General features: G+C 42.4%; 3 protein-coding genes across 3 annotated transcripts; 2 read left to right on the top strand and 1 right to left on the bottom strand.

Moving 5' to 3' along the window:
- Positions 1-641: 641 nt before the first annotated feature.
- On the bottom strand, positions 642-2276 carry LOC124160190. The gene is made up of 4 exons (XM_046535963.1): positions 2100-2276; positions 1773-1979; positions 1462-1636; positions 642-1300 (listed from the first exon to the last, which is right to left on the bottom strand). The coding sequence occupies exons 3-4, from the start codon at positions 1565-1567 to the stop codon at positions 819-821; spliced, it is 588 nt and encodes a 195-aa protein (XP_046391919.1). The 5' UTR covers positions 1568-1636; positions 1773-1979; positions 2100-2276; the 3' UTR covers positions 642-818.
- A 4774-nt stretch (positions 2277-7050) lies between these two features.
- On the top strand, positions 7051-7572 carry LOC124160387. Its single transcript, XM_046536223.1, has one exon. It carries the CDS (start codon positions 7051-7053, stop codon positions 7570-7572), a length of 522 nt encoding a protein of 173 aa, XP_046392179.1.
- Positions 7573-7823: 251 nt separating this feature from the next.
- Positions 7824-9113, top strand: LOC124160386. The gene has a single exon (XM_046536222.1). The coding sequence runs from the start codon at positions 7824-7826 to the stop codon at positions 9111-9113; it is 1290 nt and encodes a 429-aa protein (XP_046392178.1).
- The last annotated feature ends 2867 nt before the right edge of the window (positions 9114-11980 follow it).

Here is an 11980-nt window from a genome sequence, read left to right as displayed (position 1 = left end):
TATGGGTTTTAACGCTCAGCATTCACCGTTTTTATGTTTTTCTTCAAGACACCGATTCTCAAATGGTCTATGGTGAAGGCAGTGGAGAATTTTCATCCGAGGTAAGTGCCCGTTTCATTGAAGTTCATTTCGTTTTCTTTGGATACGATCGAAGACCATACTTCTATTAAAAGCGTTCAAACCTCGAAAAAGTGAGTTGTTTTCCTGGGACTCATACAAAAAGACCTCCCACAAAGACACCAGCTGAGACCCTTGTACCTTCCTTACTCTCCGATCCCTGACCCCCAGGATCCTACTGCGAAAACGGTCGTTTTATGACAGCGCGGAGCGAAGCCTTTGACGGTCTTAACGGGCTATATTTTGTCCACCAAAATGACCTGCCCTACACTTGCTTACATTTCGGCTGGTGGAGTAGAAGCAAGAATTTCATGCTAAATTCAAGTAATAGTTTGAAGAATAAACAAGGAAGTAAAGCCTGTAAGTGAAACAAAGTATTGGCTTTAGGATAATTAAATTACATAGTGGACTGTGAAACTATATTAACCATAAAAATAAGACACTTCATCGCAGAATAGAATAATAAAATAGAATGTATTATCAAAGGGTAAAATATACAAAAAGAGATCTCTAGTGATGTTATCAGAATGTAAACCTGTAAATGAAGTACTTTCATTGAAATGCCCTCATGGATAAATTATATATAAATATTAACAAAGAAGAACACTTAATATTTATGATTGTTGATATTTGATGGCACTAATTCCATGCTAAAACATTAATTTCGTAAATATAAATTACAAAGCAATTTAGTCCCTCTTTTAGTCCTCCGATGAATGTTCATCACTCGTTGAATCGAATAATTCATTGTCTATTTCATCTACTATTAATAATTCTTTCACTTCTTTTGGCATTCTCCTTTTTTTATTCACCGATGCATGTGTAAAGGAGGAAAGTAGTGGGTCAGATGTCAGGAAAAGCCTCTTGAAAAGGTCCTCGTTGGTAGCCACCCTGGAGTGCTTTCTTGTAAATCGCTCACGGAATCTTCTGGCGTCTTTATTTCTGGCCTCCAGTGCCTCTTCCGAAAGCTCACCTAACGGAAGTATAAGCTTTTTTGAAATATCACTTCCATCCATTAGGACCTTGTGCACCGTGGTAGGCATGTAATACCACGGATACAACTCCACATACAGCTCGGCAGTCCTCAGGCAATACTGAGAAAATGCTACATCATTGAGCGGCAGGCCGCTGGATAATGTTTTCAAGATAATTGAAAATCTATTTATAAGATCTTCGTTAACTCCTATAAATATAAATCAAAACAATTAGATTACAACACAAGCGTTATTTATCCAATGATTAGTGTCATATCGATTTTTATAAATAAATGCAGTATGACGCATTCAAGAGAAAGGAATTGGACCACTGCTTCCACTGCCAAGACAGTGCGATATAGTACATTACCTGTGAGACTTGCTGCCAATTTTGGAGAATTGAAAAAACGACGAGCCGTATTACCATCATTGGTATTACCAGATCCGGGCCGAGGAATGTCAACAATTAAACCCATGTTCTCTCTTAGCAATTTCTGTACCAAAGCCTTTTTTTTTTAGAGAAGTAATTTCAAACTTCCACGTGCCTGTAAGTACATTTTTGAATAAATTCCTGAACATCTTTTTCAAAGTAGTTATTTTAATATGTGTTACTAATTTTAACTGAAAAATTTCCCATCATTCCTGTCTTAACTTAAAATAAATTAGAACTTAATTTATCACCTGCCACTGCTTGAACTCCAGTCGGTACGATATATGCAATATGCATTCAAAAAATCGTATGTGGCAGTGCAGCGTAGACAAACCAAAAGAATATTTATCGACATCAGGTGTACGATATTTTACATCCTCAAGGTTATTCATCTCCGACGCTCTTGCTCCGCAGATGTAGCACCTCACGCTTCCGCTGTCGGTCAGTGTGTTGCAAACCTATAATATTCGTTTTTCTTAATTTCGAAATGACTATACTTTCCTATAGGATAATAATTTATATCAGCATTAAGATTAAGAAACAAATTAGGAAAATAAGTTAAAAAATCTAAGCATTACTTTTCCGTTGATCATTGTCAGTAGTAAACAGAACTTGATGGTGTAAATTCCACTGTCGAAATCTTTAAGGTCATCCACCTGCCTTTCAATATGATGCCTTTCTGATTTTGTGATTTCTTTTGTCTCTTTTGTCCACTGAAAGCGGATAGGACGACAAAATCGTGTCGACGACGGCCGTGGATTCTCCCAGATAGTGTCACCTGAAATTGAAGAGCCTAGATGTGAGAAGTGCCTCCGATGCAAGTTAAATTCTGTATCAAAAGTTAAGATAAAAATGTAATTAGCCAAGAGAAAGAGGAAAAAAACTTGAGACGTTACCTGTAGCGTCGTTAATCAAACGAAGAGGTACAAGAGAACTCATGAATAGAAATTCATCTGATGCATCAACTTCTTGCCACATTTGTTTATACTGAGAGTGGCCCGAACTCCCATCAAAGCCATACTTAGAGACTAATGTGCATTTAATCACACCTTTAAATTCTTGAGCGGTGGAAGTGGTGGGCAAGCAGGCTATTATTCGCGAGACAGTGTGATTCAGTAAAGCTTGAAGGCTTACTTCGCACATAGTCTCCGTTATTTTAATTCCTTCGGGGTAAGCCGCCTTTTTTTCCAGCGCTATTCTGTCATAGCTGGGATACAGTTCGTGTCCATGTCTCAGAGCTGTCCTACGGAGAGACTGATATTGACTCTTGGTCAACTCAGAGGCAATCATCAATGACAGTGCCTCTTCCACTGTCATCTCAGTGTGTACCTTTTTACTCGTCCTCCACTTTGTAAGAACTCTCTTAGCCCGAGTAGGGGTCGTGGTTGTTATTTCTGAAATTAGCTGAGCTGCTGCAGTATCTCCCTTCTCTCTCAAACTCACAGATGCCGCGAGAGCAAGCTCAGCAGTATTAGTATTAGTTTTTAAAGTTTGAATTTTTCGCCTACGTGATCTAACACATGAGGTGCGAAATTCTTTTTTTTGTCGCCCGGGAGTGCCTGGCAAATAAAATATGAAATTTGTAACATAAAGCTAAAGGTGGAATTTTATTTAATCAATCAATTTGAAAGGAATAGATTTTTACAAAATAAGAATACCAACCGGCTGTCGTTGAAGTATCGGGAACGTGATGCACAACAAATTCTGGAAATGTTATGGTTTCAGCTAGCCAATTTTTGTATCTACACAAAAATCGCCCATTGTTTCGTGAACTCTCTGCCCATTTCTTAAGGTATGGCGATAAGATGCGTTTTGTCAGGAAGTCATTGAGTAATTTCAGAGCATCAGGGTCTTGTCTTAAATTCAGCCTTTGCGATAAATAACGCAGCAAATATTTTTTTTTCTGAGTGAATGATTTGTTCCCCAATTTAAATATTATTTTATGGATATCAAGTCGTGTAATACTGTGAGGAGGCATTTTTCATTGAAAAGCGGAAGGAGCCTATTTAAAATTTAAAAATAAACATTATATTTATAGAAGCTATGGTTAGCCAATGTCCTAATGAGTACTAGGGGAAAAACGAGTGCTAAATGTGTAACAGACATGGGCATTCCAATAAATATTGAAAATAATTTAATAAAAACAAATTATAACAATTTCATAGAACAATGAGAAATATTGATAAGAAAGAGAGGAGACGAATAAAATGTTGATAAAAAAACACATACCTGAAAAAATGGCCAGATTTATAGCCAAATTAAATTACCGCTGACCGCTACCGCAGCACCAGTTGACGGAAAAAAAATTGCACTCTCCACAAACTAATTCAAACCACTTTCACAAAGTCTGCACACTCCAGAGAACTCAACTTTCCTTCACCACAGTCAAAGTAGAACTGAAAGTATGATGCACATTTTAAAAAAGCTAGAACTTACCGTGGAAACACCCCGTTAAGACCGTTAAGACCGCTCCGCGCTGTCATAAAACGACCGTTTTCGCAGTAGGATCCTGGGGGTCAGGGATCGGAGAGTAAGGAAGGTACAAGGGTCTCAGCTGGTGTCTTTGTGGGAGGTCTTTTTGTATGAGTCCCAGGAAAACAACTCACTTTTTCGAGGTTTGAACGCTTTTAATAGAAGTATGGTCTTCGATCGTATCCAAAGAAAACGAAATGAACTTCAATGAAACGGGCACTTACCTCGGATGAAAATTCTCCACTGCCTTCACCATAGACCATTTGAGAATCGGTGTCTTGAAGAAAAACATAAAAACGGTGAATGCTGAGCGTTAAAACCCATACAGCTTCAATAACCTTACCGCGTCGCGGCTAATCCAACTCCCGACGCGCGAAGACGAACCCTGCCGCGCGGTCGAAAAATCAATGTAATTTCCGGCGACGCAAACTTATTTCAAAAATAACTGCATATATACCTCCAGAAATCTTTAAAGAATGGTCTCGTATAAGTTACTCCGCGCGACCTTGCCGAAAACCCATTTGAAACTCTACCTAAATGTAAAACTTTGTCGAAAAACAGTATCCGCCATTTTGTTACTGCACGGTAAGAATTTATGGACGGTATTCTTTAAGATTACGGAAAATTAAAGAAAAAACACCATGCCAACAGATTATGTGGTTTTTTATTCCGCAAGAATCCACCCATAACTTCACCATCCACTTACTTTGGAAGATTTTCAGAGAAAATTGAAGACGGGCGTTTTTATGGAAATTTGCTCACGTTTGAGCCTCTGTATCTCAGTAACGGGTAGGATCTATGTCAAATGAAGTACATATCCATAAATTTCAATCATTTCTGAGTATACCTGCGAAGTTTCAAGTTTATAACTCAAACAAAGCCATTTTGTAATTTTGTCCGGCTTTTTCCGATTTCCGCCCACTGTGCATAGGGTCGGTTTCGCAAAAATAGCAATTCGTTAAATGGCAAGTGAATTCAACTCAAACCATTGGCACTCCGAAATTTAGGGAACGATTTCCCCAGTTTAGCCATTCACAAAGACTTCTATGACAACCACTGCAACAGAATTTAGGGCCCCACGGTTTGTCTTGGTCACCAATTTCACACCCGAAATAAAGTTCAAAAGATTTTCGCAAAATCGCAGTCATCGCTTTCCTTTAGTCTTTAAACACTAAATTTCCACAGGTGTTACAAAGTGAATTGGGATGATTTTTGAAGGATCGCTGAATGATCGCGAGAAAACACTTTATCGCTCGCTAAATAGCACGCTAAATCGAACACATGCTAGAATAATAAAGAAAGAACTTGTAAGATTATAACCCGACACGCAGGAAAGAGTGCGACGTACTGAATAGATCACCGGTTTATGTCATAAATGAACATCAGTAAGTGCGACTGCCAAGACACATGAAGACACGTTAAAACGTGTCCAAGCGTGTCAAAACATGTGGTGAATAACTTTTACAGAGTATTTCCCAATTTTTTCTAATGTATTTACAATGTATTTCCCAACGTTCTCCAATGTAGTTTATGGAAAGGTCTCAGCTCTTACTTTAAAAGTAAGGAGGACAACGAAGTCAAATCATTAGCCCCCAGACGCTGTTGGGTATTTCCCCCCCTCCCCTGCGGCGAGTGTCGTCGCCCTCGGGATTTTCCAACGCCCGGCGAAGTCCCTTTCGGCCCCCTTTCTCTTGGTCTCCGCCAAGGGGACTCGACTCACACCCTTTTGGAGTGAGGGAGTGCCGTTAAGCGAGGGTCAGTAACCCTCATACCCTAGCATCGATGCCCTCGCCGACGGCGTGGGTGTTTGTCAGTGTTCACTGAAAACCGGGAGCGTGTGGACGCGGAGTTTCGGCGTGCGCTTCCCCGCGAGTTGCGCGCGAATAAAACAAATTCGATTGAAGGTGTCCTCGCCTTTCATTTCATCGTAACCCGGGGCACACATCCCCGCGCGCATTTCTTCTGTGCCACCTACGGGCCGGATTGCGCGAACATTTTTGGTCCTTCGGGCCGGATTGCGCGAACATTTTTGGTCCTTCGGGCCGGATCACACCAGTGATCGGCAATCATAATTGGAATCTTTGTGCATCGGCGCAAGATTATTTCATCGCGAGGCATCTCCCGGCAAACACTCAAATCGGGGTCTTCAGAGCAGAGGACCATCAGCACTATTCATCAATCAGCATCTCCAGAGAGGTGTCATCCAACCAGCGGAGGACACATCAGTCACCGCAGCGGCATCGGCGCACCAGCAGCGCAGCATTACTACGCAGCCATCGAAGCACAAGGTAGGCAGTGAGTGCATATCCTTTCCTTTCATTCCCCACTGCTAATTGACCCATTAAGGCACGTTTCTCACAGCGATGGCAGAGAAAATTAAAGAATTAATTATAAAACGCGGGCATATCAAGGCTAGAGTCACTAGATTTAAGAACTTTGTGGAAAGTGTTAAGATTCCTGATGGAATCCATCAATTGCGTCTCCGCCTGGAGAAATTTAAGGATTTATGGCAGGCCTTCGAAGATGTGCAATCGGAGATCGAATTATTGGATGCGGGAGGCGACGGAGAGTGGGAGGAATTCGAAGACGCGTATTTTGATGCCGTCACAAAGGCCGAACAAATAATACAATCACCCACCACAAGCAAATCAAAAGAAAATGGCCACGTTGTTGCTCCCGTGAAGCTCCCGCAAATAAATCTACCAGCAAATTCAGCACCATTCATTCCGTCTTCAACACAAATACAGTCCACTACAGCAATCCAGTCTCCACCAGCAATACAGTCTTCCATGCCAGTGGGAGGCGTCAACAGCGTCATCGTCATCATCATGCCATTTTAGCGTGGAGACAAACTTGGAAGACCAGGTAAAAAACTTCTGGAAATTAGAGGAGTGCAAACCTGCTTCAAAACTCTCAGGAGAAGAGGTGAAATGTGAAGAACATTTCAAGAAAAACACCACAAGAGGGGCAGATGGGCGCTTCATCGTTAGACTACCCATCAAAGGAGACATCAGTCACCTTGGAGATTCTGAGCAAATCGCCAATCGCAGATTTATCATGATTGAGAAGCGACTTCAAAGGGATGAGGAGAGGAAATTAGCATATTCTTCATTCATGAAGGAATATGGAGATCTTGGGCACATGGAGTTAGTCGTAGAGGAAGAGGACCATCCACCAAGGAAAAAATCGCATCGTGATCCTCGCGCTACATCAGTGGCGATGAAAGATTTCTACGTGGATGATCTCCTCACAGGCAGCAACTCGATCGAGGAGGCTGAGAAAGTTCAAGAAGGAATTATCGCATTGTTAGAAAGAGGAGGTTTTAGGCTTCGAAAATGGTGCTCTAATCATCCCGCATTGATGAAGAAAATTCCATTGAACCACAGGGAGGCATCTTATCAGATTCGTCCGGAAGGTGTCAACACCATCAGGAGCCTGGGAATTCTTTGGAATCCAAACGCGGATGTCTTCCATTTCGACACGAAGAACTTCGATTGTAAAGCCCGAGTATCTAAACGATCAGTTCTTTCCGATCTTGCTAGGATATTTGATCCTCTGGGTCTTATAGGACCATTCTAAAGGCAAAAATATTCTTTCAGCGACTGTGGGAACTCAGATTGGAATGGGATGAATCACTACCTGCGGAGCTCCATTCAAAATGGCTTGATTTCCGTGAACCATTCAGATGCCTAAATGATTTGCGACTTCCCCGGCGCGTTATTGCGAAGAATTGCAGTGTTTATGAGATTCACGGCTTTTGTGATGCCTCAGAATCCGCTTATGGTGCATGTGTATACGTCAGGTCCATCGAATCAGATGGAAAATTCATGATGCGTCTTCTATGCTCCAAGTCGCGAGTGGCGCCGCTTAAGAAAATCACTCTTCCCAGGCTAGAACTCTGCGCAGCAGTACTCCTCGCCAACCTCATTCAAAAGGTCTCATCATCACTCTCATTTTCGGGAAGCCCTACTCTGTGGTCAGACTCTACAGTGGTCCTCTCATGGCTGAAGGCACCATCATCCAATTGGAAGACTTTCGTCGCCAACAGGGTTGCCGAGATCCACGAGCTCACAAGTAAATGCAAATGGAGGCATATCAGAGGAGTGGACAATCCATCGGATCACATTTCCAGGGGGCTTACCCCGCAACAATTGCACGAGATGGCATCATGGTGGCAAGGACCTCCTTGGATGAATGGACATGAAAATGAATGGCCGCCAGAATCATTCATTGAGATGCTAGAGCTCCCCGAGAAACGACCAATGGCCACCGCTTTAATTGCAGTGGAGGTGAACCAATTAATCCAGCGCTATTCGTCATTATCTAAATTGCAGAGGGTAACGGCTTATTGCCTGCAATTCAGACACAACGCCTCAAAATCACGCACTGAGAGGAAAATGGGAGAGCTCACGGCTCGAGAAATCGAGGTGGCTCTTACGCAGTTGATGAAAGCAGCTCAAAGCGAAGTGTTTTTTAATGAGCTTCATGACCTTCAGCGGAAAAATCAAGTTAGCAGCAAATCAAGCTTGAAAATGCTGCATGCATTTCTGGATGAAAACAACGTGATCCGGGTGGGAGGAAGAATAAGTTCCTCTGACATTTCCTATAGTCAGAAGCATCCAATTGTCTTGCCCCCGAAACATCATCTTACAAAATTGATCGTGATGCAAGAACACACCAGGCAACTTCACGCTGGACCGCAACTGCTTCTTTCGTCAATACGGCAACGTTTCTGGCTTTTAAATGGAAGAAATCTCTGCCGTCAGATCGTACATCAATGCACAAGATGCTTTCGCAGTAACCCTAAGGCTGTACCACAGTCAATGGGCAATTTACCTAGACAGAGACTTGAACCAACTCGCCCCTTTTTAAGGTGCGGGGTTGATTATTGCGGCCCCATTTATGTCAAAACTAGCCGTCGTCGAGGATCTCAGCCAATCAAGGCTTATATATCTGTATTTTTTTGCTCCTCCACCAAGGCAGTGCATCTTGAATTAGTGGGGGATTTGACGACAGAGGCATTTTTGGGAGCTTTAAAGCGCTTCACATCTCGACGAGGAAAGTGCAGCGACATTTATTCAGACAATGGCACAAATTTTGGGGGGCGAATCGGGAATTGAAGGATCTCAAGAAAGTATTCTCATCGAAGTCACACTAGGAAAGACTTCATCACTACTCATCCACACAAGGCATCAATTGGCATTTCATTCCTCCTCGTTCACCCCACTTTGGAGGCCTTTGGGAAGCGGCTGTCCGTTCACTCAAATATCATCTCAGGAGAATTGTTGGGAACGCATCCTTCACGTATGAGGAGACATATACTTATTTAACTATGATAGAGGCATGCCTTAACTCCCGACCAATTACCCAAATGTCATCAGATCCTAATGACCTCAATCCATTTACTCCTGGCCATTTCTTAATTGGCGACGCACTCACTGCCATCCCTGACCCAAACATGATTGATATCCCCGTCAATCGTCTATCCAGATGGCAGCACGTGACCAGGATGCAACAGCATTTCTGGTCTCGTTGGCACAAGGAGTACCTGTCTAGCCTCCAGGTTAGACCCAAGTGGACCAGAGAGGCACCCAGCATGCAGCAAGGTGACTCGGTCCTTATCAAGGAGGACAATCTACCCCCTCTCCGGTGGAGACTCGGTCGCATCGTGCACCTCCACCCCGGAGAGGATGGGGTTTCGAGAGTGGCAACTGTGAGAACGACTGCCGGGCTAATACGGCGGGGGGTCAACAAAATCTGTCCCTTGCCTAAAGAGGAAAGCTAAAATTTGAACGTTGAATTTCATTTTTGTAAATTTCCATTTGTATAAGTTTTATTTGCAGACTTAGAGAATCTTGTTTAATCATAAACTTTCATAATTTAATGGACTTATTTTCAGTTATCATTGTAAATAGGTGACATTTTTTATCAAGTGAACTAGTGAATTATCGTGAGTGATAATTTATTAGTGAGAGTGTCAGTGATTTCATCAAGTGTCGTTTGTGTAAATATCGGGTGATATTTCAGTTTCTTTTTTTCATTACTTGTATTTATGTGGAATATGCCACATGCAATGGAAGTGAGCCTTCATCACGGACACAGAGACTTCATTTCAAAAGGCTCTCACTATGTTTGGCAGTTGTCTATTTATGTGTTTCTTCCATGTATGTGTATATGATGTATGTGTTTGTTTGTTTTGCACTCCCCCACACGCTCCACGCTCTTTATTGAAAATCACAGCTTTTCAAGGCGGGCGGAATGTTGCGTATTTCCCCCCCTCCCCTGCGGCGAGTGTCGTCGCCCTCGGGATTTTCCAACGCCCGGCGAAGTCCCTTTCGGCCCCCTTTCGCTTGGTCTCCGCCAAGGGGACTCGACTCACACCCTTTTGGAGTGAGGGAGTGCCGTTAAGCGAGGGTCAGTAACCCTCATACCCTAGCATCGATGCCCTCGCCGACGGCGTGGGTGTTTGTCAGTGTTCACTGAAAACCGGGAGCGTGTGGACGCGGAGTTTCGGCGTGCGCTTCCCCGCGAGTTGCGCGCGAATAAACTAAAGTCGATTGAAGGTGTCCTCGCCTTTCATTTCATCATAACCCGGGGCACACATCCCCGCGCGCATTTCTTCTGTGCCACCTTCGGGCCGGATTGCGCGAACAGACGCTGTTACAATAATATTTTGACAAATCTGATTTGTGTTCACATTGTTTTGGCAGATCTTTATACCACTGCCTAGAGGGGAAGGAGTGATACCACCAGTTATATTTTATGTTATACAAATCTTATATGTTACAAAAATAGGGGGGGATGAACAGCATATTCATCCCTTAAAAACTTTTCATTAGCTACCATATCATATGTCATAAAAAACGAAGAAAAATGGTTATTTTAATGTTTTTTAAGTATTTTCTTTTCAATTTTCACCCCCTAAATATGTTCAACCCCAGTGAAATTTGTCTCTCTCTTGACCCTATTAGCCTTTTTTCAATCAGAAGGAGATAACATTAGTAAAAGTCCCTTGAAAAGCGATAAGTTTAGATAAGGGGTTGTTTCCCCCAATTTAGGGGTTGCGTAAAAATGGAGGGTGATAGAAAAAAAACGGAGGTCATTTTCGGATTCAGCGACCCAAAATTAGCCAGAAACATCCTAAATTGTAGCGGGCATTTTTTGAACTATTTTTTGCAGAACAGTGTAATTGCTTCCGTTGGGATCTCCAAAGAGCAGGAAGAAATATAGATGGCTCGTTAGTTAGCATGACGAAAATTAAACGTAATTTCCAATTTTTCGGATGAATTCTTCGTTCTATAGGACATCCGTACTCTAACTGCATTACCTCAGGAAATGATATACCCAACTTTTGATAAGGCCAATGAAGGTAATTAAGGATTACTGGTGAAGAACTCCTTCCGCCAGGTGTCTCTCTAATGAGAAAACATTCACCTGAGCAGCCATCGGCGTCCATCTGCAGCAAAATGACTACCAAGAAGGAATTCCCAAGCACAGCGCTAATGACTGACACACGACGTATGAACATAAGGCATCGAGGCCACGCTCAATGTGGATGGCAATGGTAAATGAAATGGGCAAAAATGGCATCGCGTTGAGATTAGTCGAGAGAGAGGGGTGGAAAAGGACAAAGATGATAAAAATGCCCCAGCGTTCCCTCCAAAGATCCTCAAGTCCTCGGCTTCGTAGTTGACTCGAATTTGTGTTTGTTGATTTCTCATAGGCAAAACAATTTCTGGAGAAAACCAAGAAGGATACTACGCATAACAAAAGTCAGTAACCGGAGAGATATTTGATCCGAGATTAATGCCATTTGAAATTAAACGACGGTGGGCCACGAGTCATAAGTAAATAAATACATAATATGTAATGGGAATTGAAGTTTTGAAACAAGTTAAGAAGGATGTGAAAGAGAAGAAATAAAGGGGTGCAAAAAGATTAGCAGCCATACGAATTGAGTAGAGAGCTGCGTGAAGACGTTCTCACG

The sequence above is a fragment of the Ischnura elegans genome, chromosome 6 (assembly GCF_921293095.1).
Source record: "Ischnura elegans chromosome 6, ioIscEleg1.1, whole genome shotgun sequence".
Taxonomy (NCBI): domain Eukaryota; kingdom Metazoa; phylum Arthropoda; class Insecta; order Odonata; family Coenagrionidae; genus Ischnura; species Ischnura elegans.
Note: the sequence above shows the minus strand (reverse complement) of the source record. Positions and strands in the feature narration are given on the sequence as shown.